The 26943-nt window shown below is 40.8% G+C and overlaps 1 protein-coding gene across 2 annotated transcripts in view; it reads left to right on the top strand.

Annotated features, from left to right (window-relative positions):
- Positions 1–26943, top strand: part of ARFGEF3 (ARFGEF family member 3) — a 174178-nt gene that overhangs the window by 72397 nt on the left and 74838 nt on the right. For both annotated transcript variants that reach the window (XM_003926873.4, XM_010337561.3), the window contains 5 exons: positions 4384–4506; positions 8453–8495; positions 10711–10789; positions 19078–19182; positions 20682–21015. In XM_003926873.4, the coding sequence (XP_003926922.4) occupies positions 4384–4506; positions 8453–8495; positions 10711–10789; positions 19078–19182; positions 20682–21015 (684 nt within the window). The remainder of the gene's footprint in view (positions 1–4383; positions 4507–8452; positions 8496–10710; positions 10790–19077; positions 19183–20681; positions 21016–26943) is intronic.

Raw genomic sequence — 26943 nt, 5'->3', positions numbered from 1 at the left:
AAGGTGTCTTAAGCCATTTTAATATGCCAACTTAAGCCATGAAGACAATAAGGGAAGAAGAGGCAAGTCACAGTCAGATTTCTCCGGGTATGCCTGGCACTTTTAGAATTTGCTTTTGAATTTACATCCAAAAGGAAAACCAGCAAGCTTCCCTATCTAATGTGGTGATCTGACTTACTTATACAGCTGTTTTCTAGAAGTAATAAAAACAACTTCAGTTCACCCTGTGTATATATGTATGTTTGCATCAGCAGGACCAATTTTATGAGATGCCTCTTGCCACATACCCACTTATTCATCTGTCTTGGGAAGGAAAGAATAGGAAATAGCCTGGCAACTGAGCTGTCAGCATGATTAATCGTGGGGCTTATACTTAAAGCGGTAGCCAAGATTTTCTCTGGTTCTAATGAGTTCAAGAAGGATTTATGATCTTCCCTATGTAGACATTCCCTCTGCTTGTTTATAGCTTAATCTCTGATCCTTTCTATTTTTAATTACCATAAATTATTTTTCATCCCTATAAAAGTTTTCCAATTGGAAATATACTAGGTCTTCTCTTTATGGAACTTATTACTCGATATTAGGCATGATTTTAACAAAGCAGTGCCAACAACTCCATTCAAATGGAAAAGATAAGGTAATTGCACAGTTCAACAAAGTGAAGATCATAAGTATTTTACAAAGCTAAGCACATTTTTATTGTGGCATCTTCTTTAATATTTGTGATCCCTTTGAACAATATATATTGAATATGTGTGTGTGTGTGTGTGTGTGTGTGTGTGTGAGTGCGCGCGCACTCTGTTTCACTGTGCCACTTCATATTAAATACTTTAGTGATTCCTTCCTGGGTTTAACCTAGTACTGTTATCCATCAGTCTGCTTACTCAATGATGTAACGCTTTTATTGTTTATATATGGCCTGCAGACTTGTGTTTTCTTATTCTTTTTTCTTCTACTCTTGGGGTTATTTTGCGTCATTAGCCATTTGTGTTTGCTCTCAGTTCTGTTTAGCATATTATGAAGCTGGATGTCTACAAATCAGTGAAATAATCCAAGCGTCCCTTAGAACCTCCTCACTGCCCTGGTCTTTGTGTGTTCCTTGTGATCAGGTGCCTGTAGGGCTTTTCACAAGGTATTTGCCTTGGCCCTTTGAGCCTTTGGCAGAGAGAGGATCAGGACTTAGGCTTTCCCAGTGTTGATTCTGCATTATGAAAGCCAAAAGCATGGGCAGGTACAACCAATAATGCACAGAATAAAAGAAGAAACTGATTAGCTCTTTCCCAGAAATTCAGCCTGCCTTCGGACTTGGTTTTCTCTTACCTGCTCTGATTCAGTGTGCTCATTTAATACTGCTCTGAAATAGAGGAAGAAAAGCATTAAAAATAGTTGGTCTGGAATACAACGAACAGGTTTAAAAAATGGAAACCCTAGCTAGTTCTATGAATCCTACTAGTTTACCAATGTATTATTATTATAGGAAGTTTAAGAAACTTTGCTTTAGAAGATATCAGGATAGCTGAGAAAGCATTTCTTTCCGGGTACCTAAAGAGAGCCGTATCATCCAATACATGGTAATTGTTATATTTAGTGGGATAGCCTTCAGCCTTTATACTCCCGACTATAGCCAAATGAGTTTCTTAAATTAATACTTTTTTTAGCTGAGTAAACATGCTTACCTTTTCCCTGAATAAAATGTTTCCTGCATTAAGTCATGTACAGTGTTAATGCCTAGAGTATTAGCAACCAAACACTAAAAACAGTGCTGGCATTTAAAAAAAAAAAAAACAGCAACAGCAACAACCTTTGATATTTGGAAAGTTCTTTCTGTTTACAGTGCTGCATTATAGAAAATCCAATTCCTCATGTGGTCACTTTCTTTCATGAGTCTAATTTTTTTAAAACATATTTTATAGTGATATGTCTCTCAGTATTCAAGAGAGTTTATATTAAGTGTGTAATACAGCTCTGAAAATAGCTCTTCTTTCATCTGTAATGCTTTTAAGGCTTAAAATTCCTCCAGAAATTTAAAATGTCAGAGCTTAGAGATCTTGGAGATCAACAGTTAAAAAGATTTCTGAGGAAATGTAAGATTTAAAGAAAACTGTTAAATTATGAAATACAAATGATACATGATGGTGAGTTTGGCTTCATCAAAGTGAATCACTGCACTCATTTAGATGATTTTCAAAGTTTTAAAACCATTTCATCACATGCAAAAGTAGAAGCATTTCAGGATTAAAACACCTTTCAAGGGGGTATGTAGGGTCTCTGTCACACAGACTGGAGAGGCATGATATCATAGCTCATTGCAGCTTCTACCTTCCCAGGCTTAGGTGATCCTCCCTTGCCTGGAACTGGGACTGTAGGTAGGCACCACCATGTCTATCTAATTTTTGTATTTTTTGTAGAGATGGGGTTTTGCCACGTTGCACCCAGGCAGATCTCAAACTCTTGGGCTCAAGCAATCCAGCCACCTCAGTCTCCCAAAGTGTTAGGATTACAGGTGTGGGCCACCACATCTGGCCTGAAATACCTTTTTTTCTAAGCATGCATAAATTATTGTATCTTCAAATCCACTGTGTCCATGATAATTTGAGAAAATGAATTAAAAGTCACATGCCCTAAATACTTTTATGAAAAACAAACACTTTATAACTTGCTTTTGCTTCTTGACTATGAAATGAATTAATCTAGGCCAACTTTCAAATGCAGCCTTGGGGGTTGCTGGGTTTTGTCCAGGTTGAGAAGACTGCCTTTTTTTTTTTTTTTTTTTCCTCAAATACAGTTTTTCAGTTTCAAATGCTCCTTTGAAATACTAATAAGAGATAAAATAAAATTTAAAAAATATTTGTGTTTACCTAGTTAATTCTGCTAGGTAAACATAGGCATGGCAGAAAGAAAAAAATAACATGAGGCCTGGCGGAAAATTCCTCAGCTTAAGCAGAAGCAGCAACAAAGATTAAAATTCAGTCTCTTGCCCATCTCAGTGGTCAATCATTTAATTAAATTTGCCGTGTAGGTGAGAGCCCTGTATTTTCATTATAGATAATCTTGGAGTTATTCCTAGAAAAATAATTTAGGAAATTAGATACCTCTTTTTGATTTTGTGTCTCTAAATACGTTTTGTAAAATTGAAAGCCTTATAAGGAGAGAGGAAAAAAAGGTAGGCAAATTTAAAGCATGCGTTTTCATGTCTATCCCTGTGGCTTCCAGAAGAATTACGGCAATAAAATACAGCATTAGGTGAAACACGTAATGTAGATGACGGGGTGATGGATGCAGCAAACCACCATGGCACGTGTATACGTTCTGCACATGTACCCCAGCACTTAAAGTACAATAAATTTAAAAAATCTAAAAAGTCATAACTTTTAGCATCATATTATTAAATGAGGGATTTTTTTTTTCTAGTTGAGATTTCTCCATGTAAGCAGCCACCATCAAGTCTTTTTAGGCTCAACTAGGCATTGAGACTTGCAAGATCCAAATAGGCCAGCCTTGGTTTTACATTCAGTTTGCAGGACACAGGACCCGAAACAGAGCAGGACAGTGTTAGGCATTGTTATTCCCGGCGTCCTCAAAGTAGCCTAGGGAAGAACGTCCAGCTCTCAAATGACAGCATAGGTGCAGGGAGATGAGAGCCATCGCAGTGAGTGCAGTCACCTTGGTCTAGAGGCCCCATATCCCACACAGGATCAGTATTAATGAAACAACTCTATTAGCAGAGTTTGCAGAATTCCTTCGGAGGATGTGATCAGTTGGAAGAGTCAGTACACCTAGGGAAGCCCAAACCTGGGGCTACCCACCAGGCATTTACGGTTGATTCACAGTTATCTCAATTCAGATGTAGCATAGTAATTTGGAAACATTTTTGCCGTAAGCCATGCTACCTAGTAACACAGCTGATGTTCTACCTTTATGAAATTTCCAGAAGAACACAGCTAGACATTTGACCCAAGGTCAAATTCATTCGTAGAGCAGGAGAAAGGGTTTTGCTAACCCTTTCCCCATACTTCATAACCTAGGAGTTAATAAATTCTGTTCTATCTCACCACAAAGGGAGCATTTTCTGATTAATTTCCAGCCATCTGAGTTGGTTCTAGATATTATTTGGCACATCTAAAAATCACTAATTTTCATTCTCCTATGATGCTCAGAGGAACAGGTTGTAAGAGTGGTAATCCTTAGGGAAATACTACTTTTCCTATATGCTTAAAAACAAATTTCCAGGAATTTAAAATATATTTAGTAATAACCAGTCCTAAATCAGGCTGACTTTCTGTTTAAGAGGGATTTGATATCCTCTCCAGTTAATCCCAAAGAATGTTGCTAATGAGCTGATACCTGCAGAGCATGTGTGTTGCTGTCTTATTTCTTTACCAGGTGTGCATTGAGACATACATAAGCAGCTGTCACCAGCGTAGCATAAACACTGCTGTGCGGGCAACTCTCAGTCAAATGCTGAGTGACTTGACTTTACAGTTACGGCAGAGACAGGAGAATACGGTGAGTCTGTGATACCCCCACGTTCATCACCTTCCTGGTGGTGTCTGTGTGTCTCATGCCCCAGGGCTCCTCCTGCCAGGGCTGCCTGCCTACTGAAAACAGTAGAAAGGGCTTGCTTGTCTTAAAAGAACATTTGTTTGTATAAATTAAGATCTTTAGGTGTTTTCTTGCTTCACCCCAAAGCTTTGAGAACTGCTTTTCCTTACAATTTTTGTAATTTTTTAAGTCATTGTTTTGAAACTTTTTAAATCATTGTTTTAAAACCACTCATATTGAAAATGTTTATTAGAAATATTGCAATGCATTAACAGATATTGGAAGTAAATTTGAAATTAAGAAAAATGAATGGAATTTATTACATGTTTTGAGGTTGGATATGTTTCCCTTTGTTAACTAAAAGAAGGTGGCAGGAGGCCTCCCTCACCTGCCGGGGCCTTCAGGGTGAAATTGAACTGGTTTTCTCTCTGTCATCAAAGCCCACTAGAGCTTTTTGCTCTGAACTTGAACAGATTGTCTAAAATGAGTGTTCCAGGGGAAAATGTAAGTGTAATTGGCTTCTTGTATATATTATCTTCTGGGAATGTTAATGAGAGGATGATTCCTCTTCAAACTTGGTGTTTTGTGTTGTTTTAAAATCTGCCTCTGTAATGATTTAGATTAAAATCCTTTTGAAATCTGCAAGAAATGTTCTGAAATGACATTAGTTATTTGTTCAAATGGAAAATCTCAGTTACAGTCCCAGATAGCTCAGAAATTAATTTTATAAAAAATGGAATTTCTTATTTAATTTCAACTATTTGTAATTATTTTTAAATTCAATTATTTTCTAATTTTTAGAAAATCATGGAGTTGAAGGGAACCTTAGGGATGATCTAGTCAAATTCTTTGCTCCTCATTTTATAGATGGGAAGATTTTATAGAAGCTCAGAAAGATGAAACTGAAATCTAAAATTAATGAGCTTATCAATGAAGGAGCCAGAATTAAACCCCTTGTCTCCTAGCTGACTGCCAGGATGACTTCTCAGTTAATATGTGCTCTGGCAGCCAGTGCTGAAAACAACACTAATCTGAAAAAACAAATACTGATTTTTTTTTTCTTTTCTGTTTGCTATATCCAAAGCCCCAGTTTCTATTAAAAATTGTTTTAACTTGAGATATTTTTATTACTTCAGCTTACCCCTTGCTAAAAACAATTTTATTTGTAGTAGGATTTTGAATATAGGTGGTATGGGAATATTTAGCTTATAAGAAATTAAATAGAAAACATTAAGAGAAAAAGTGTTTTTAATGGACATAAATCTAAGATGTTGAGAAATCTTATACATTCGTATTTCATCCATACTAAATGGCAACATGAGCAAATGCTATATTAATAATATCTTAATATTTTTAAATGAAACATTTAAGTCAAAGTTTGTAGTTTCAAAGTGCTTTCAATTATATGAATTCATTTAATCTCATTTTTAAATTTTTAAGTAGGAGAGTATTAGGTTTCAAGTCAAATACCCCAGCATTTTAGCTCATTATTGCTCTTCTATAAGATGGCAAAGGTGTCATTATGGAGGTCCAGGTGATACTGTAGAGGCTCTCAATCTCTGTCCTGGGAATTATGTGGCTAATCAGCCTTCCGGTGCTGCTCGTCACAGACCATCTGGACTCAACCCAACTGGAGGCAAGAGCTCAAATTATGTGAAAAATTGGTGTTTCCTTTCTATTACTTATGTAGTCCCTGGAGATGTGATTCCATGTCCCAGAAAACATAATTCTCAGGATGCTGATATTCAAAGCATTTGTGATGTCCAATGGAGGGAGTCATAAGTTTTGCCACATAAGAATTAAGGTATTTTTTTAAAGCTCTTAAAATGGAGTAGTCTGTAGCAATAGAGAGGTTTGTTTTAAAGAGGCCACATATTTCCCTGGGGAACACTGAGCATTACCTGGGGGAGATGTGTATATTTTCTAGCACGGCCTATCACTGTGTAAAAGAAAATTTTTAAAATCTCAGGACCCCCACATTCCTTATACCAAGGGAAGGTTAAGCCTGGAGGCTGAGTCATGCAACACCCTCTTCCAAATGAATTGCTACCACTAGCGTTATGCAGTAGCAAGACCGCCGCAGAAGGGTAAGAGGCCTCAGGCATATCCAGATGACTGCCCCCACAGATCACTCATAGGTACAATATTTGCTGGCCTCCCATAAACAAGGACATGCCTATTGTTAGTTTAGGTCCGTAATCTAAATCTGGCTCCTAAAACTGAAGTCTGTTTGATTCCACACTGCTAATGTTGATTACAAGCCTGTCTTCCCAGGTGCAGAATAAAGACAAGATCCATCATTCCTCTATCTACCCAGAGATATCTGCATAATTGATTCTTCCTTTACTCCCATTTTTTTTCTTCAAACATTCATTTTATGTAAAATTTAGATTTGCTGGGCACTAAGTAAAATCTCACAAGCATGTTAGTGCCTACCTGCCCTTCTTCCTACATGCCTTTCTCCCTCCTTTAAGGAAATATAGAAATCTCCTGAAAACCTTTTCAGAAAAACAGGCACAGGTGCAGACAGCCATAGGTGTGTCTGCGGCTCACATTTTTCCTGGGCATGCCCTAAAGCTAGCTTAAACCTCGACTGATTCAGATACTTGCCTCAGTCACTCATTTCAGTTATCAACTGGAAGGACATCATGGGCCACCTCAAAATTAGGAAGGTGAAATGCAGTGGAAAGAGAATAAATAATGTCGAATGCCAAAATCATTAGCACGATGTATATCTTCAGCCTAATGTTTATCCCCAGCTGCACACCCAGGACAGATGATAATTTTGATTTTGTATCATCACAAATCCTACATATTATCCAGCTTTATGATTGAATTATTTTAGGTAACCTAAGCTATTTTTAAGTTGTAAGTTACAAATTTCAAAAAGTAAAGTTGCTACATGTAAATATTTGGGGCTGAAGGTTGGAGGGATTCTCCTACCCTTAAATATGACTCAGATGCGTTTCCTCCAAAAAGTGTTGTTCTCAACTTGACTTTAGCCAATCTGAGCTGTAGATACTGACGACATTTCACAAAAGTTGCTGTGGAAACAGCTGACTTGCAAATTAATGAATAGAGAATAGTAGATATATGTGCCCGTAACAAGTTTAAAAGTTAAATCACCATGGGATGAGTAACATGTCTGGTAATTAATTGGCATGAAAATACCTCCTTATTATCTCCTGGTGCAAAGAGGTAAGAAGAATAAAGCTCCACCTTCCTAGTCTCAGCTCAGTAGTCGCTGAGTTATCCCTGCAATGGGAAGTAGGTCCGATTATTTGTAAATGTCTTTTTCCTTCCAATTTCCCTTCCCTCACAGTTGTGTCTTTGTCCTCGTGGTTCTAGATGTACCCAGCCCAGAGCAGCTGGCTAGGTGCAGTTAATATGCTCCCCATCAGATAGGAAGATGGAGCTTCTGACCAGTGGTTATCTTTGGACCTGTATCTTGAAGTCCAGGAACCTAATTCTTACGGTCAAGAGTCTGTATTTATCCGGGACCATGCACAGTGTCAGCTATAGCCTTGGAATAAGTTGTTCTCTGTGCAAAATTAACTCACATCTTTAGCCAGGCATTGCCCCAAGTCATAGCACAGCATCCTGGAATCCTAGAAGTTTAAGTGCACCACAGGGTTTAAACTTCCAGCAAGTGTTCACGTTTGCACGGACACTCTCGAATGAATTATTTTGGGAACTGATAAGCTCAGTTCCAGAGAGCATAATCTTTCCCATAAACACTATGAATAATGAAACACTCTCAAGAGTTGGTGGCTGGAGGGTGTGCTCAGGCAAGGTAGCTGAGCCCAGGGCCCTGAGGAAGCCATTTTGTTTTCTAGAATTTTCCCATTGTTGAAGAGTCAGGATTTTTCTTGCCTGAATCTCCTAATAGTGTGTGTATCTCCCTTCCTAGATAATTGAAAATCCAGATGTTCCACAGGAATTCAGGAATCAAGGTATTGCATTTGATTTGTACTAGTTCAGTTTTTAAAGCGGGTGTGAGAATGCCTACTGTGTGCTTGGAGTGAGGAGTACAAAGACGGGAAGGAGTTCTCAGGTGGTTTTACCATTCTCGGTGGTTGTGCTTAGCTCTGCCTTAGGTGGCATTATTTAATCAGCTGCTATCTTCCTTCTGTTCCTACATTTACTTAGGCCAACCACACCTGTTCCTGATCCAACTATGTGAGGGAAATTAACTCTTCACATACCTCTCATTTGGAGGCTGGCGTTGTAGTTACTTCCCTCTCCATGAAGTCAGGTTTAACTGCTAAAATGAGAATAACTGGCTAGAAGATTGTAGAAACCTGATTGGCATACAGTGTTACTGCACCAGATTTATGTTTGTCAAACATCAATTTTTTGACAAGAATGATGAGTCATCTCACAGGGCCTCTTGCAGACAGCCCCATTTAAAGATCAGCTAAAATCAAGTTAAGGAACTTTCTTTCAGTCTGACCCCAGGAAACGAAAAAAATGCAGAAGTCCACATACAATTAACCAGCAATTTAATTTTTAAAGACAGGTTTGATGATATTGTTTTCTGAAAGAAATATGCAAAAATAGTATCATCTGATTAAAAACTGAAATATAGATTTTATTCCAGACTTTATTCAGTAATTTTTAAAATATTGGACAAATCTGCTTTTCTGTTATATTTGCCAGTTAATAATAATGAGAAGGAGATAGTGGTGAGGGGGAGGAGAAAAAGGGAGAGAATAAAAAGGAGAGAAACAGCTAAGCAGCTAGTTCGAAGTGTGTTTGAAAGAAACGAGAAAGAGGCATGCCTTAAGTCATGTTCTAAAGCATCACTAGATTGTATTGTTTTAGTCCCATGACGCTATATCCTTGGGCCGTGGACAGGAAGGGCCCTTTTCAGTTGGATGCTCTCAGTGACATTCACTAAGCTGTTCCATCTTCCTTTGGTCTGTTTTTGGCTATGGTGTTCTCATAAAGCCTTCACTTTAATGTAGGATGATTTTATAAACTAAAAAGGGGTTCTGCATCTCCTTGGTCAAGGATACATCTCTAAAAAATACAGTAGGAAAAAATTGACAGAGGTACTCATTTGACATTTATCTAAAATTGAGCTTAAGGATTACCTGTTTGGGTTTTATTAACCTTAAACTATGTTTTATCACTGTAGCTTATCATTTTTCTTTTCTCTTTCTTTTTTTTTCCTGCATTCAAAATCTTAATTCTGAGGACCAGCCATGTAGTTTTCTTTCTCTGCCCTCCTCTAACTCTACTTTCTCTCTTACACACTTGCCATTTTTTCCCCATCTTTCTTGATGTCACCATCATTCATTCATGTATATATTTATCAGATCTTAGAGCCACATTTGTGTAGATCTTTACAGGTTTTTGTTTTAGAAAACAAATGTTCCCACTTGCTATTTATGAAGCCTGACAATGCTGTGAAATTGGTATTATTTATCCTATTTCTGCCAGAAAAAAATCCTGAAGTTTACTCAAGCTCACACAATCAGCAAGTTGTTGACGTGTAGTTGAACAGATTCCAAATTTCAGCCTTTTTCCCACTATCCTTCTGTGGGAGTTTTGGTTCTAGTTTCTGGAAACTAGACCACATTTGGAGGGAAATTTTGTTTTTATACTGCTTCAGTATCAACAAAGACCATATGGCCTGCAGATGCTGAACAAATAAAGTAGGTAAAGATGGTGGCTAAATTATTTTGCCCCTGTTTTTTCTGATTTCTTAATTCCAAAGCCCATCTTTCCCCATGCTGCCTTATTTTATCTCTCTGGGATACAACTCTAATCAGCTCAGAAGACCCAGAAATTCAAGGATCAGAATAAGGAATACATGCATTAGTCCACTGGCCTAAATATTAAGAAAGTTGCTGTCCATTGTGATGTTTTTTGAAATTACCAATTTCCCTTTGTTAAGTGCGAGTTAATTTTTATCGATAATAAACAGTCTGTGATTTTTCTTTCTGGACTATCTTTTGAGTGTTTTGCTTTAGAAAGAATAATTAGACTTAATTCCTATCTTTTCCGTGATCATCGCTTTGGTGGCCTCAGGGCTTCTCCGCATCTGAAAATCATCTTCTCAGTCTGGAAAGCCATCTAAAGCGGGAGATGCGAAGGACAGTTCAGGGAGCTTGTCGTGCCTCCTGTCAATGTCTCATGCCTGTAACCTCCTCTGTTTTGAAGGGTCCACGGTGGAGTCCCTCTGTGATGATGTTGTCTCTGTACTCACCATCCTGTGTGAGAAGCTGCAAGCCGCCATCAAGTAAGTCCCTGACCATTGCCACTTTTCCTTACCAGTCACCTACTTCTGAAATAACCTTTGTCTACAGCGTGACTTCAAATGACAGATTATAAGATTATGGGAGCCCTCTCCACCCCACCGCCTTCAACACTGGTATTTTACCCCTAAAGAATATATTCTGAGATGTAGGGCAATTTAAATTACCACATACCATTTCTAGAGTATGTCATTTTCTGATGTGACTATGGGGAAACAATACCTTACAGAGAACAGTTGCTTCCTGGAGCATGGAGGCCAGTGGGAGGAATCTTGGGCTGAGTGCTAGCTGGTGCGAGAGCCATTCCTATCTCATTCAGATCTCAGCTGTGTCCTAGTACATGACTCTTCTCATCAAACTCTGCTGCCCTTTCTTCCTCTATCAAATGACAGCATTGGACTGTATAATCTTTCTCTATTTCTTCTACCATTCCAGAGCCTGTGAGCTCACACACCTGCCTTTAAGAAGACCATGTTACTCTTTAACTTGTTTTGCATATCGGCTTAATCAATGTATGAGTTCATTTAGGTGATGTCTGCTGCTCCAACTTTGCATGCAGTCAGTTAACAAGACAACCCATGCACCTGTAGTAAAGCCAAATCATAAAACGCCAGACTTTCAACATGGGATGAAAAGTCTCTACCAGCTGTGTATGTCATGAATTGCAAAATTCTGCAACACAGTACAATTCAGAAGTACCCTTTGAATTATGAAAGACATTAAATTATCATTCATTAGTAACTAGGATATCTGATAATGCAGAAAACTCATTGAATTTTAAATGCAGTAACAAGTTGGGAGAAATAAACTAGTTGTAGGCAAGAATGAGGTCTCTCAGTTTGCTGGAAGCATTGCAGAAACTCATTGTGTTGTTGGTTTTGCTTTTGGTTTCTCAGAAATTTAGGATTATTTTTAAGCTAAGCTTAGAATTACTCTTAAAAGTTGTTACCAAATGGTTTCTTCATCAATTCTGTTGTTCCTGTAAGTCATTTCTATATTTTGACCAAAGTAAGCTCTCTTTGTTGAGGCACTTCAAGGTCAAATAGGGAATAAAATCGTGGTACCAGGGTTGGGGTGGGGGAGACCAAATAGGGAGATATAAGGCAAAGGATTCAAAGTAGCAAACGTGTGGGTTGAATACGTCTGAAGATTCAAATATACAACATGGAGAATATGGTTATTAATAGTGTATTGTATTCAGGATTTTTGCTAAATCCACTGGGATGTGGATGGATAGTGGGAGGGAGTGAGTAACTCTGTGAGATGATGGATATGTTAATTTGTTTCACTATAGTAACCATTTTACTATATATATAAATCCTATTACATCATGTTGTAAACCTTAAATATGCACCATAAAATTTATTTTTAAAAATGAAAAGGCCTATTTAATATATGGATAGTATAAACCCGAAAGAAATAGCACTTAACTTTTCCCCTACCCCCACCCTCAAATTTCTCACTTCCCTGGACCCTGGCAGACTAGGCAGGCAGCAGGTTTGGGCTTCCCCAGCTCAGGAGTGCTAAGTCTTACAGCAGATGGATATAAATAGTGCTGCTGGACCCTGCTTAGGTCCCAGTCTTTCCTGACCACACCATGGAGTGTTGGAACAATGGAGCTGGCACTCAGATTAGCATCATAACTGAGGGCTCTAGCACCAAGTGCAGCAGCCCCATCTGTAAGGCCCCATGCCACCCGTTTGCTTGGGACAGTCCCAGATGATGCCTTTTGTGCAATAATTATAATTACCCTCCTTCACTCTCAAAGGTGTTCTGGTTTGGATAGGTCATGTGTTCACTCTACCCATCAGTGAGCAGAGGTCTGATCTCTTCTAGTGCTAATTCCTCCCTGGCCCTATCCAGTTCCCTTCCATCATAATACAGGCAGCTGGTATAGCAGAGCTGGAATATGTTTCTATTGGCACGCTTTCTCCTAAGACCCAATCACCAGTGGTATTTAATCACTATTGGCTCAACTACATTATCCTGGTTGGATTACCTGGGTTAAAACCCATGCTCTGTCCCTACTGGCGTGTGACTTTGGACAAAGATCTGAACAACCCTAAGCTTGTGTACCCTATAAAATAATAGACTATTATAATTACTATAATATTGTATGGAATATGATATCAGTAATGTAAAACACATTCGTGTTTTTAGAAGATTGAATGAGAAAACTCACTTAAAAGACTGCCAATGCACATCAGCCAAAGAGCTCCAGGAACGCCTGAAATTAACAAGATTCATTTTATTAACTTCTTATGTGAGGGAGCGTGTCTACCATGGGGAACTACAGGACAGTCAGTAAAAGGGTGTTCGGAGGGGTTGTTCTAGGATTTTAGCATGAGTTAGGTGATTTCGAGTGGGTTAGAAATTGAGCGTTCTGTTCAAAGTGGGTGCTGTCAGAAAGTAGGGGCAATTCTAGCATTGGGCATCTTAATTTTTTCTAGCAGACGGGATGAACAGATGGGAGCTAGAGTTGTCAGAGAAGAAGAAACGGGAGTCACTTAAGGGAGAGGCACATTTGTTCATTTTCATGGTCATACCGAGCCCTTTTGAAAAAGAAGACCTCTGCTGAGGCATGGTCGTTGATTGGCTTCATCCTGTTTAGCGCAGTCATGGTGAGTCCTCATCTGATGTTAATACCTGGGAACCTGTTTGTGTTCCAGAGGATACCACAACCTAACTGGTGGCAGCCAGGTACTGCCAGCTGTCAGAGATGCTTCCCTCAGCCCCTGCCCCACCCCCCAGGTCTTAGCATTGGCAGGGAATAGAACAAAGACCACCAGAACTATAAAGAATATGAAGACTGTATTTTTGTTACTTCACAAGCAAGGGAAAACTAATTAGCTAAACTTTTTTTTCCCCTGAATAGTGTTCTAAGTGCTAGAAATGTGGGAGAGGCTCATGGTACTTATGCCAGTTAGTAATTAAAACCTAGCTAGAGGTCAGGAGTTTGAGACCAGCCTGGCCAACATGGTGAAATCCTGTCTCTACTAAAATTACAAAAAATTAGCTGGGCCTGGTGGTGGGCACCTGTAATCCCAGTTACTAGGGAGGCTGAGACAGGAGAATCACTTGAACCTGGGAGGTTGCAATGAGCTGAGATTACGCCATTGCACTCCAGCCTAGACAACAAGAGCAAAACTCCATCTCAAAATAAATAAATAAAACCCTAGCCAGCAGGATAAGGCAGAATGAGTCTATAGGCCCATCTAGGATAGACTTAAAAGGTAAGTCAGAAAGAGTCTTAGACTAGGTACAGTGAGTGCCTGGTGTTATGGGGTTCAAGTTCATCATTCTTTAAACTTGAATGGCTCCAGCCACCCAGGAACCTCCATCAGCTCCAGAAATCCCCTTCATCTGTAGAGCAACCGTATGACCTGGTTTCCCTGAGAGAGTTTAAGGTTATGCCTATAATGTAATTATTACAAGTATTTTGTTTTTAAATCTAGGAAATATTGCTGTAAGTGGAATTATTTTTAATTGTGCAGTGTCTAGCATGTAGTAAATATTTGACATACATTTGCTCTAAACTGGTTTGTTTGCTTTTAGAAGAGTTGCTGCTATTTCTAGTCATCATGCAGTTAGGAACACTAGGCTGTGTACATCAGAAATTTGACTGTAGATTGTTAGGAAAATGCATTGTACAAACATTGCAAATGCACACACGCACAGCACGTATTAGAAACCAGAGGTTGTAGATTTCAGTTACTGAAAAACACAGCGTTTCTTAATCATATGACTTGAGAATAAGTTTTTTGTTTTTGTGGGGTTTTGTTTTGTTTTGTTTTGTTTTGTTTTGTTTTTTGGCGGAGGAGGGTCTGAGACAGAGCCTCACTCTCGCCCAGGCTGGAGTGCAGTGGCGCGATCACAGCTCACTGCAACCTCTGCCTCCCGAGTTCAAGCAATTCTCCTGCCTGTGCCTCCTGAGTAGCTGGGACTACAGGCACACACCACCACACCCAGCGAATTTTTTACATTTTTGGTAGAGACAGGGTTTCACCATGTTGGCTAGGCTGGTCTCACAGTGACTCATGCCTGCAATCCCAGCATTTTGGGACCCAGGTGGGCAGATTACTTGAGGGTCAGGAGTTTGAGAACAGGTTTCAAATGGAGAAAATTATTCACATGCACATTTTTCTAGGATTTCTCATTGTACATTGGATCAAAGATGGCTTTAGGCATGTTATTTTGGAGCTTAATGGTTTTATAGGATCCTCATAGTCTTGCTTGATTTTCCGATACAATTCCCCTGGTCATAGTTCTGCCTCTATAAATTGATTGATTTGTTTGATTTTGGTATTTGCCATCATGACTCCATTACCCTAAGATGGGGGCCTTTTGCTAAAGATGCTGGGGGCACAGGATGCTTAAGGTAGCTGTAAGGGAAGGCCTTCATGTTCACCTGGTAAAATAATCCCATGCCCCGGCTGCTCTCACCAGAGACCAGCTTCTGTTCATTCTCCTTGCTAAGTTTTCACGTATGTGCCATTTCTTCTGATTTTGCCGCTATAATTCCTTTATTTCTATTAGCTAGACTGATGTCTCTTCTACCCTCTGAATAGGTTCTTCCTCTGAAATCACACCAGGATCGGTATTTACCCTCAACAGCCATTTCCAAAATCAATGCCTGATGGGGCTTTAGCTCTGTAGGGGTGTGTGTTCATGATATGCTTGATCTCTTGGGAGGATTCAGAAAATGTATTCAGGTACTCAGAACACTCCCTCGCATGCCTTGAAGATGTGGTATTAATAGAGTCCTATATTAGGCAAGTTAAGTTACATGATGCTTTTTTAAATCCAAGAATTTCTGGAAGAATAATTGGGCTTAGAAAGATACTTACTTATTCTCTGCCTGTTTCCCACCACTCTTTCAGTGCTTCCCTCTCCTCCTGGAACAGAATGTTAGAGTGAAATCTACACCCACCGAAGCATTTCTACTGTCTGTCTGAATTCCATTTCACTCCTTACACAATTACTTAATTTCTTCTCTCCTTTCTTTATCTAAATTCAAATCTCTTTCTAAGGGAGGCAAAGTCAATATGGTTCAAAACAAAACAAAAGGCTAAGAACTCCAGAGATAGAAAACGTGCTAGGTTGCCCTCCCAGTAGCCTTACCAGGAAGGGTGGCTGCTTTGCCTTCACGGCCCATGGGCCCATGCCTGAGCATTGTTCTCTGCAGATCGTGTACCTGGGAGAATGTCCAGCGATGAGCAGAGAATGAGACCAGAAGAGACAGAGCCTGCCAGCCACGAAAAGTGACTTACAGCCCTCCTAAATAGACAGGTTTTTCCCTTGGGTGTTCTGAAGGAGATGGCCAGTTTCTAGGCTATCTTTTGCCTTACGCATTCTACTTATATGTTCATGTAGGGACAGCTATTACAGGCATATACAATGTGCATGTGTGTGTGTGTGTGTGTGTGTGTGTGTGTGTGTGTGCATATAGTGGAAGGTGCTTACGTTTTAAACAGCTCCTTTAATGATATGACTCATGCAAGGCCACGATCACCTGTTTTCCCGACTGCCGCAACCCACGGAAAAGCTGCTGCGTTCAGTCTCCAAGGAGACTCTCAGGCCAGTTACCTTGGCAATGCGTTCCCTGTCAGCGAGTCTGATTCCCCGGGGGTTGCGATATTCACTGTGGCACACTTTGCCAATAGCTCGATGACTCATAGCTTTTCTGTGGACTTATTTTCCAATGATTTCAGAAATTGACAGTGTTTACTGTCTATAGTTGCTTTAGTTTTATGATGCTAGACTGACAGTTTGAAAGAAAAAGAGAAATGTTTGAATTGGAGCATTTCATAATTTTTCTTCTTAATAATGGGTCAAGTGATTGGTCAGAATGGTTAGCCGAGACTACAGTGAAGGCAATCCTTCCAGAAGGGATTTTTCAGATATGGCTTATAGTTGATACCACGGCCCTCTGATTGTCCTCTCCACTCAATTTCTCATTAAGCAAACACTGAGCATTCCGAAACACAGATCAGCTCATGTCAGTCTTTTACCTGCAAATAAAGTCCAGACGTCTTAGCGTGGCCTGCAGAACCCTGCCTGATTGAGCCTCTGTCCACCTCTCAGGCCCTCCCTCTGTGCTTTAGCCACAAACCTCCCAGCCCAAATCCCTTCCTCCTCCACCCCCACATTTTGTCACACCTCTTTCTCTGCTTCTCCATGCTACAGTCTCCTACTGAAATTTCATTTCCTGTGGAAATGCTTTCTAAGAAGGTGCTCCTGCTATGCGGTCCCGTAGAGCCTTGTGTTAAGGTATTCACAGCCCTTCCCACCAGTGCTTTGTCTACTTGCTTATATGTCTGTCCAGCCCCGTAAGAGCGAAGAAACCTGCTGTTTCATGTCAAGAGCTATATCTTGATCAAAAGCATAGGGAAGCTTGTAGGACGAGAAGCCTAGAGATGTGAGGTCCTTACCTAGCCCAAGAATGGCTCGTCATTTCTTACTCTTCCTCCATCCATCACCTTTCTCTTGGCAAATAGTGATAATTTTTGTGGAGACTCAGGCTTTCCCTGTCTCTTCTTCTACCCTCTTCTTCCACTCAGAGGGTGTGGTAGACAGAGTCTATCCAAATAGAAATGGCATTCCCTTCTACAGCATAATAACTTTATTTAATTATTATACAGCTCTTTTTGGACAAGGAAGATTTAGAATGTGGGTTAGGAACCTTTTTCTATAAAGGGCTACAAACTATCTCTGTCCCTTGTCTTTGTTTTTGTTTAGTTCTATATACCTCAAAAGAAAATAAAAATAGTATTTTTAGTGCGCAGGCCATGGAAGAATTTTGACAAAGGTTTTTAGAGCATAATATCAGTGTCAGGGTATTTAATGGCACATAAATGAAGAGTCTGCCCCTCTGCCTATCCCCTGTCTTACAGTCTCAGTTTGGCAACTGTATGGCTGTCATCTCTGGCCTTGGCACTGACAACCGTTCGCTTTTCTTTGCTGCCCTCCGGTCTCTCCAAGTTTCTAGTTGGCCTGTCATGAGCCTTGCTGTTCCTTCCACCCCCTTCTCCTGGGAGTTACTTGAACTGTTAAAGATACTAGACTTCCTTTGGTCATTAATTTATTTTAAATTAGGAGAAAGAGACACAAAAACTATTTTTATAAGCAAGTTTTTCCTTTTTCTGAGTATTCCCATTCCACATCGGTAAGTGAACTCTCTAAAAACGGATTTACTGTATTTGCAATAAACATGTCCCTGATAATTAAATTCTTCCTTAGCCCTATCTGTCACTCTTGTCAACTACCTGGATTTTAATACTTTCTGGTAGGCTGGGCAGAGAAGTTAATCTGGATATTAAGAAGGTGTTTCCCATAAGGTTGTCTGTTCTCTTAATCTGTGTCTGTTCTTTTATGAGGAACTCCATAATAATAACTTGGACACAAAATAATCTGCCCTTTGAAAAATCATGTTTCTTTAATAAAGAAGAAAAGTCTAATGCAAGGTCATAAAGTGTTCACAATTAAAAGATAATGTGGTAAACAGTCTCTTGAAAGGTTTAGATAATTAAACCTATTAAAAATTAGCATTTCTGGCATAAACTATGGATATTAGTTAATATATAAATATTTGTTCATTAATTGTGGCAAATGTACCATACCAATGTAAGATTTAATAATAGGCTCAACATGGTAACTCTATTTCATGGTCAGTTTTTCTATAAATCTCCAACTGCTCTAAAAAGTAAAGTTTATTAGTAAAAAAAAAAAAATCACCCCAACTGTATTATTTGGCTGAACCTGCTATAATAAAGTGCAATAAACTGGGTACCTTAAACACTAGTTGATTGTATTACAGCTCTGGAGGCTGTACGTTCAAGACGAAGGCGTGAGTGGGGTTGGTTCCTCCTGAGAGCTGTGAGAGAAGCATCTCCTCAGGCCTCTCTCCTTGGCCTGTGGATGACTGTCTTTCCCTGTGTCTCTTCACACTGTCTGCCCTCAATGTCTGTGTCCAAACTTCCATTTCTGGAAGGACAGAGTCATGGGATTAGCATCCCCACTAGTGAACTGAGTCTAACTTGATGACCTCTGTAAGGACGTATCTCCATATAAGGTCACATTCGGAGGTGCTGGAGATTAGGACTCCAACCTGTGAATTTTAGGAGAGACACAGTTCAACCCATAGTGCTAATCTTCCCCCCAAAACTAGCACTTTGGTAACGCCTACCATTGTTCTGAGTGTGTCTCCACACATCACCTCTTTAATTTTGCCTTGTCTTATGTCTGGATCTGTTTCGGCTCTGCTCCTCTGCAGTGACAGTCAGCAGCTGCAACTTCTCTACCTGGAGTGCATCCTGTCTGTGCTCAGCAGCTCCTCCTCCTCCATGCATCTGCACAGGGGCTTCACGGACCTGATCTGGTGAGCACCCACCCCTGATCCCCCCACGCTGACGCCGACCCGAGAGCTGCTGCTGGTTGTGTCTCTGGGTCCCTCTCCATGAAGTCCCTGACCTACCAGTCGTACTTCCATCTATGCATAAATTTCTTAGAGAGAAAGCAGGGAAATTGTGGCCAGGTGTGGTTGCTCACACCTGAAATCTCAGCACTTTGGGAGGCCGTGGCAGATAAATTGCTTGAGGCCAGGAGTTCGAGACCAGCTTGGGGAGCATGACGAAACCTTGTCTCTACTAAAAATACAAAAATAGCCATGCATGATAGTGGGGAGGGGGGCTCCTGTAATCCCAGCTTCTTTGAAGGCTGAGGCACGAGAATTGCTTGAAGCTGGGAGGTGGAGGTTGCAACAAGCCGAGATCAAGCCACTGCACTCCAGCCTGGGTAACAGAGTAAGACTCTGTTTCAAAATAATGAAGAAAATAAAATTTCTTTATTTATAAAAATAAAGAAATAGTAATAATAAAGAAAGCAGAGAAATTGCTTTGTTGACATTCATCAGGCCAAAATCTGTGGAAAACCCGATATGATTATGGCAAAAATATGCTTCCAGGGCCTCTTCGGTTTATATCATAGGATCATGAGAGATCAGAACCAGGAGCTTTTTCTGTGTTTTCAGCTCATTCAAAAAGCATATTACTCATGCAGGGGGCAAGAGATATTGAGCTTTACTCCTAGGCCGAGCTCCATCTCGACCCAAATACCAGTCTCTTAATCACAGTCGGAGATTCCCAGAAGTGGCAGGCCCCGAAGGCAGCCAGCTGGTTTCTCTGGGTCCCTGGACTTATTGACAGGAAGGCAGTCAAATGACAGCTGTATGGAATTTGCAATTAAATTTGCAAATGAGAAATAATTTTGTTATTTATAGTAATATGAAACTTTATAACAGCCATTTCACATTTTGAGACCATTTCTTCACTTATGATGGTTTAAATTTTTTTTTTTTTTTTGAGTTGGAGTCTCGCCCTGTCACCTGGGCTGGAGTGCAATGGCTCGATCTCAGCTCACTGCAACCTCCGTCTCCCGGGTTCAAGTGATTCTCCTGCCTCAGGTTCCCGACTAGCTGGAGTTACAGGTGCCTACCACCATGCCCGGCTAATTTTTTGTATTTTTAGTAGAGGCAGGGTTTCACTATGTTGGCCAGACTGGTCTCAAACTCCTTAACTCCTTACCTTGGGATCCGCCTGCCTTGGCCTCCTAAAGTGCTGGGATTAGGGGCATGAGCTACCATGCCCAGCCTCTTAATGCTTCTCTTTTATTTTGTTCATGCTAGCTCTATTTATGAGGAAAAGTATTGTTGTAATACCCAGAAATGATAGACTTAGAAAACGGGCAAAATGTAGCCAAAAGAAGAAGCAGTAAAGAACCCCCCTCTTCTGTGTCATTTCTGTGGGGTCTGTTTACTCACAGAGTAAATTTTATCATTTGGCTTGTGGGGAAACTTATTTTCTCCCCATGTCTTCTCAGGAAAAGCCTCTGCCCTGCTCTCGTCGTGATCCTGGGGAATCCAATACATGATAAAACCATCACCTCTGCTCACAGCAGCAGCACCAGCACCAGCCTGGAATCGGACTCTGCGTCTCCGGGAGTGTCGGACCATGGCCGGGGATCAGGCTGCTCCTGCACCGCGCCGGCCCTGAGCGGGCCTGTGGCTCGGACTATCTACTACATCGCAGCTGAGTTGGTCCGGCTGGTGGGGTCTGTGGATTCCATGAAGCCCGTGCTCCAGTCCCTCTACCACCGAGTGCTGCTCTACCCCCCACCCCAGCACCGGGTGGAAGCCATCAAAATAATGAAAGAGGTGAGGAGGCACTGGAGATGGCCACCCGGTTTACCAGGGGCCTGACTAGCATCTCACATACGAGAAGCACTCAGAAAAGGCTTGCTAATCACTTGCCAGAACTTCATTGCTGCCTCATGGTCGCCAATAACGAATGCTGTCTCTTGAGTCAGTGTGTGTGTACATGTATTGTGAGCCGGGGTAGGAGGGGTCAGTGATGCTCACTGATGCAAAACCGTTTGATAATTGAGCTCGTGCTTGTTAAGACTCTGTTAGTTGTGCACCTGACCAGGGCCACGCTGAGATTTCATTCTGCTACCTTAGGTACTGTGTGTTCAGGTATATGTGTTTATTCACCTTTGCCAACATTGGATTTCAAAATGATTTTATACTCAGATTACACATTATCAAAAAAAAGAGCTTCACCAGTCCCTGATTGCTAAGAGGAATCCCTTTATCCCATTCTTTTGCCTCATTTCTCCCAAATGTCATGACCCCAGTGAGATTATAAAGGTTGTCCAGATTGCAGTAGCTAGCCCAGTGTGCTACCTCATGGTTCTGAGGCGGAATTAGGGTTATTTTGAAGGTTCTTCAAACAGAGATTCCTCTGCCTTCTCTCAAAGAATCAAAACGAAAAGTCATCAGTGTTTCTGTATTTGTGAACCTGTGCATAAAGGTCAGATTGCATTTCCTTTTGGTACCTTACCGCCCCCGACAAAAGAAACAGAGTAGCAAAATTCCCTTGTTGATGATTTATTTATTTTAAGCAATCATTGCTGCCAGCCAGTATCTAAGAAGTTAAATTTGAATTCTTTCTTAGCGTTTTTATGAGATTTTATTGTAATGAGTATTGGATAGTTCTGACCCACTGTTTCTAAAAATTAAACAGTGGACTAGATTTAATGGCTGGTATGAGCCCACAATAATCATTACCATTCATTTTCTTGCTTACTATATGCCAGGCACTTCATATATATTATCTTTCTTATTCGTAATAAATTTGTCAGTTTGTATATCAACTTTATTTATTTTGAGACAGGATCTCACTATGTTGCCCAGGCTGGAGTGCAGTGACACAATCATGACTCAGTGAAGCATGGACCCTGGGTTCTAGTGATCCTCCAACCTCAGTCTCCAGAGAAGCTAGGACCTAGGTGTATGCCACCACGCCTAGCTACTTTTTATATTTTTTTTGTAGAAACATGTTGCCCAGGCTAGTCTCAAACTCCTAAGCTCAAGCAATCTGCCCACCTCAGCCCTGCAAAGTGCTAGCATTACAGGCATGAGCCGCCATGCCGGGCCATCAACTTTATTTTTACCGATTAGGAATGTTACTTCTTTTCCCCACCAGAGCTTCAGGCAATGGAGATCAAAAGGCCAGCTATAAGAACTGACCTTCACTAGGTGGTCGGGTACAACACAGCTTTGGAAGCCAGTGAGACCAAACCACTCTCTACCACTCAGACCGCAGTGGCCCTTCCCAAAGGTCCTCCCCTACCCCTGTTCAACTTGCATCCTGGAGGGGCAACTGTAGGCTTCCTCTGATTGGCAGATCCCCAGGAAGGTGGGCGAGAAATGGGCTAGCAAGGCAGGCTCGGCTCCTTATCCTCAATTCACCAGTCGATCAGGGGCTCCTCTGCACCTGGAAGAAAGAGGAAGGGAGAGGAGAGGCCTAGAACTTTACTCCACTGGGTGTTCCTCCTCATAGAAGTGTGATGCCAAAGAAAATTCCCTCCCCCAAAGGAACTTAGGCTTTAGGAGGTCAAATGATTTCCCCAAAGTCCCAAAGAAAAAGAAAAGGTGCAAATCCCTGTGACTCTTATCCCATGGTCTTTTCCTGTATCATACTTAGCACAGGATTTGACTCTCACAGTGCAGATGACCCCCGGCAGCCCCTTTCTTGGTGTTGGTTCAGCTGCCCATGTCAGGAGCCTGAGTTTGAGACTCAGGGTTTGAATCCTCTCTCTGCCGCTCACTGGCTACATGAGAGAGGTACATCATTTAACTCTGAACTTAAGAGTTTTGTCATCCGTACATTGTTATAATATTCCAAAGGCTGCAAGTTCAAAATGCAATCAAGTTTGCCTAAGTACTTTGTAAGTATAAAGTGTTAAGCAAATATTTGGTGCGCTTATTACTATTCTAAGGAAGAGAAAAAAACACATGGAGACTGAAAATAGCTGGTTCAATTCTAGCTGGCCTCCCTCTCCTGCCTGCTTTATTCCTTTTGTCTTACTGGACTTATGTCCATAAATCACCACTGTTAATAATTTTGCCATTGCCCAGGGCTCTCTAATGGCTCTTCATTGACTCTCCCATCAAGGCTGAGTTACTGTGCCCAGATTCCAGAGCCTTCTTCCATCATTTGCATTTTCTGTCACTTCCCAGGATGCACCTTCATCCCACCTAAATGACCTGCTTTGTTCAACTCCCACCTTCCCGCCTCTCTTCAGGGTCCCCTGTCCTTTATTCCCGTGGGCCACTCCCTTCTCAGAGTTGAGTAGTTAATTTCAACAGGCTAGACACATCTGCCTGTTCACATTAGCTTATTTCCAAACTCTCTTAGGAAAATAATATTATGCCCATTTTCCAGGTGGGAAAGCCGAGCCTCTGGTGGAAGAAAATCACTTGCCCAGAGTCCTTCACCTTGTGAGTCATAAGGCTAAGATGGTGAAGCCCGATGTTCTAACTATGGCTGCTGCTTTGCTATCGAAATTCTTGTCTTTCACAGTCAGGCTTCCTCAGACCACTGATCGGGTTCTTCTTTAAATTCCATCCCGCCATTTAGCAATTGATTATACATCCCATCACACTGATGTTTCACGATTGAATGGGGAACGAGCTTCTTGCCTCCTCAGCTATATTTTTGTGTATAGATTGCTTATGTATGTTTTCCCCTAGTATTTCACTCTATAATGCTTGAATCAGAATAAGTGTTTAGTAACTTTCGACTGAATGACATGTGGACCTGAAGACAAAATGTCTACAAAGAGGCTGTTTTGTAAGCAGCAGCAACCTTTCTTTTCCCCTCAGAAATGACAGGCGCTAGAGCTGTCACTGCCCACAGTAGAGCCACTTAGTACCTGAATGCTAAGTACATACTTTGCATATGGCATGCATAGGTCCCTAAATATATTTTAAATTTCCTTCATGCTGCAAAAGGAAGTTAGTTATGTCTTCCTGTTCATTGTAGATGTTCTAGCTTTCCAAAGTCATGTTGCAGAGGTGAGGCTAGAATGTGATGGTAGCACCCAAGTTGCACGTCCAGGTGGTGCTGCCCCAAAGAGCCCAGCAGACTAATTGGGGCCAGGATGTTCTGAAAAGCAGTGCCTCCGCTTTATATGACAAAACCAATCATTTGGGAAATTTGGTAACCTAGATACCAAAATGTGCAGGGCTTATGCACACAAAGAAAACCGCTGGGTACCCAGGATGTTTGTTTAGCCTTTCGGAGTTTGAACGCTTGGTGTGTTATTTCCCTGTTCTCATTGTAGTTGTCACTCTGCCATATGCACTCTGTGCCTATTGGTCAAGGACATATAGGACATTTTGTTTTTCAAAGCACAGTCTCTTTTTTGTTTCTTATTCCCCACCCTCCAAAATGAACGGTAGTGAAAAAGTACGCCTTGCTTCCTTTTCTCTCCTGTGGCTCAGCTTTAGAAGTTCCCTAGTCTTTTATCAGTCCTTGGCATCCCAGCCACTGATCCCACATCTCTCGTTTCCACCTGAAGAAGCTGAGGTTAAAAACGTCTTTTCCTTTTAGTATTTGTTGAGCGTTCTTCGGAAGCCTAATCAGTCCATCTTTCCCTCCAGATCCTGAAACAATTGAGAAATAATCACAAGATTGATATGGGAATTAAAATAGGTTATCTTGGGAGACCAAGATGGGCAAGTCACCTGAGATCAAGAGTTCAAGATTAGTCTGGCCGATATGGTGAAACGTCCTCTCCATTAAAAATACAAAAAATTTAGCCTGGCATGGTGACACACACCTGTAGTCTCAGCTAATTGGGAGGCTGAGGCAGGAGAATCGCTTGAACCCAGGAGGCAGATGTTACAGTGAGCCGAGATTGTGATGCTGTACTCCAGTCTGGGTGACAGAGATTTCACTAAAAAAAAAAAATCTAATTTATTACCGGTGAATATCTAGTTTATTACTGGTGAAGCTGATTTTAAATTGTGGCGGGATCCCAGGAGACAGTGAGGTTTTCCATTCCCTCTTTTGGAAATGCAGTTACCCTTCCAGCAAGAGATGGAGCATCCTGAGGCTCATAGGGTCCAGCCAGGAGGCTGCAGGCCTATAGGGTGGGGGTGGAAGAGAGAGAGAGGAAAAAAAAAAGCCTGCCTGACTTAGGCCCAGCATTGTCACTCTTTTTTTGATGTCAACAAAAAGGGAAAGCTTCATTTCTGTTCCTCCCAGAGAGCAGAAGTTTTCAATTTCTGTGGTAAGAAAGAAATATGAAAAGAGGGAAAGAGGAGAGCCACTTAAAATGCAGCTGCTTCTGTGTAATGGGCCTTTTCCTAGCTTTGCTTGGAGTTATCAATCACTTTGAAGATGAATGGACATAACGATGGGACGTCTGCTGCAGGCACACTGCGTTAACCATCTTTCCTTGAATTAATTTAGCCTCGAGTTGAAATTTCCTATAGACTTCTACCATATATACATAAAAGAGTTTTAGAAGTGAACAATTCCTAACATATATGAGAACTTGTGAGAAGCTAGCAAAAGCAGTAAATGGAAAGATATTTATAGCTTTAACTCCTTATATTAGAAAAGAAAATCTTAATATCCTAATTCTCCAGCTTAGTTAGAAAAAAAGAATAGAATAAATTCAAAGAAGGTAAAAAGGAGGAAAAATAAGGATAAAAGAAGAAAGTAATGTGACAAGGAAAATAGGGGAGTTTAAAATGCAGAATTGTGGCCAGGCACAGTGGCTCATGCCTATATTCCCAGAACTTTGGGAGATCAAGGCGGGCAGATCATGAGGTTAGGAGATCGAGACCATCTTGGGTAACAGGGTGAAACCCTGTCTTTACTAAAAATACAAAAAATTAGCCGAGCATGGTGGCACATGCCTGTAGTCCCAGCTACTTGGAAGGCTGAGGCAGGAGAATTGCTTGAACCTGGGAAGCAGAGGTGGCAGTGAGCCGAGATCGCCCCACTGCACTCTATCCAGCCTGTGCATCCAAGCGAGACTCCATCTCAAAAAAAAAAAAAAAAAAAAAAAACACAGACAAAAAAAACAAACAAACAGAAAATGTTAGGACTGAAAAGATTAAGAAAATTGAAAGACTATTCTCAAGAGCAATGAAAAAATTCGGAACAGGTACAAATAGAAATAAGAATGAATAGAGCTAATTTTAGATGTTACACACATTAAATAAATAAAAGAGGTTATTAAGGCAACTTTAGAACAGTAAAGTTGAAAACCAGATAAAATGGATAAGTCCCTGGGAAATAATGCAACTTTATAAAAGTTGGTTCAAGAAGAAATTGAAGACCTGAATACTCCTATAATCTTTAGAGGAATGGAAGAAGTAGTTAAGGTATTCCCATTAAAGTTCTGGCCCCATGTAGCTTTAGAAACAAGTTATAGAAGCATTCAAAGAACAAGTAATTCCAATCTTCCATGAACTTTTTCAGCGACAAGAAACAGGGTGAACTTCTCCACCCAGTTTATGAAGCTAGCTGGCTTAATACCAAAATAAGACAAAAAGAGTCCAGGAAGGTTCTATTATGAGCCAATCTTACTAAAGAACAGAGATCCAAGGGTTTTCTAGTTCTGTGCCAGAAAAGATTTTGAAACAATCCCTCTGAGAATTTTCCTTGTCTAAGCCAACCCTGAGCTGAGGAGCTGGGAGCCCGATGTATACCATATGTCAAGAAGAAAATCCCAATCAGTCTAAGATTTGAAGTTCCAAATAGTTGTGTTTCTCCTTGTACTG

This window comes from Saimiri boliviensis, chromosome 4 (genome assembly GCF_048565385.1).
Source record: "Saimiri boliviensis isolate mSaiBol1 chromosome 4, mSaiBol1.pri, whole genome shotgun sequence".
Classification (NCBI taxonomy): domain Eukaryota; kingdom Metazoa; phylum Chordata; class Mammalia; order Primates; family Cebidae; genus Saimiri; species Saimiri boliviensis.
The sequence above is the reverse complement of the archived record's forward strand: the minus strand, read 5'-3'. Positions and strand labels throughout refer to the sequence as shown.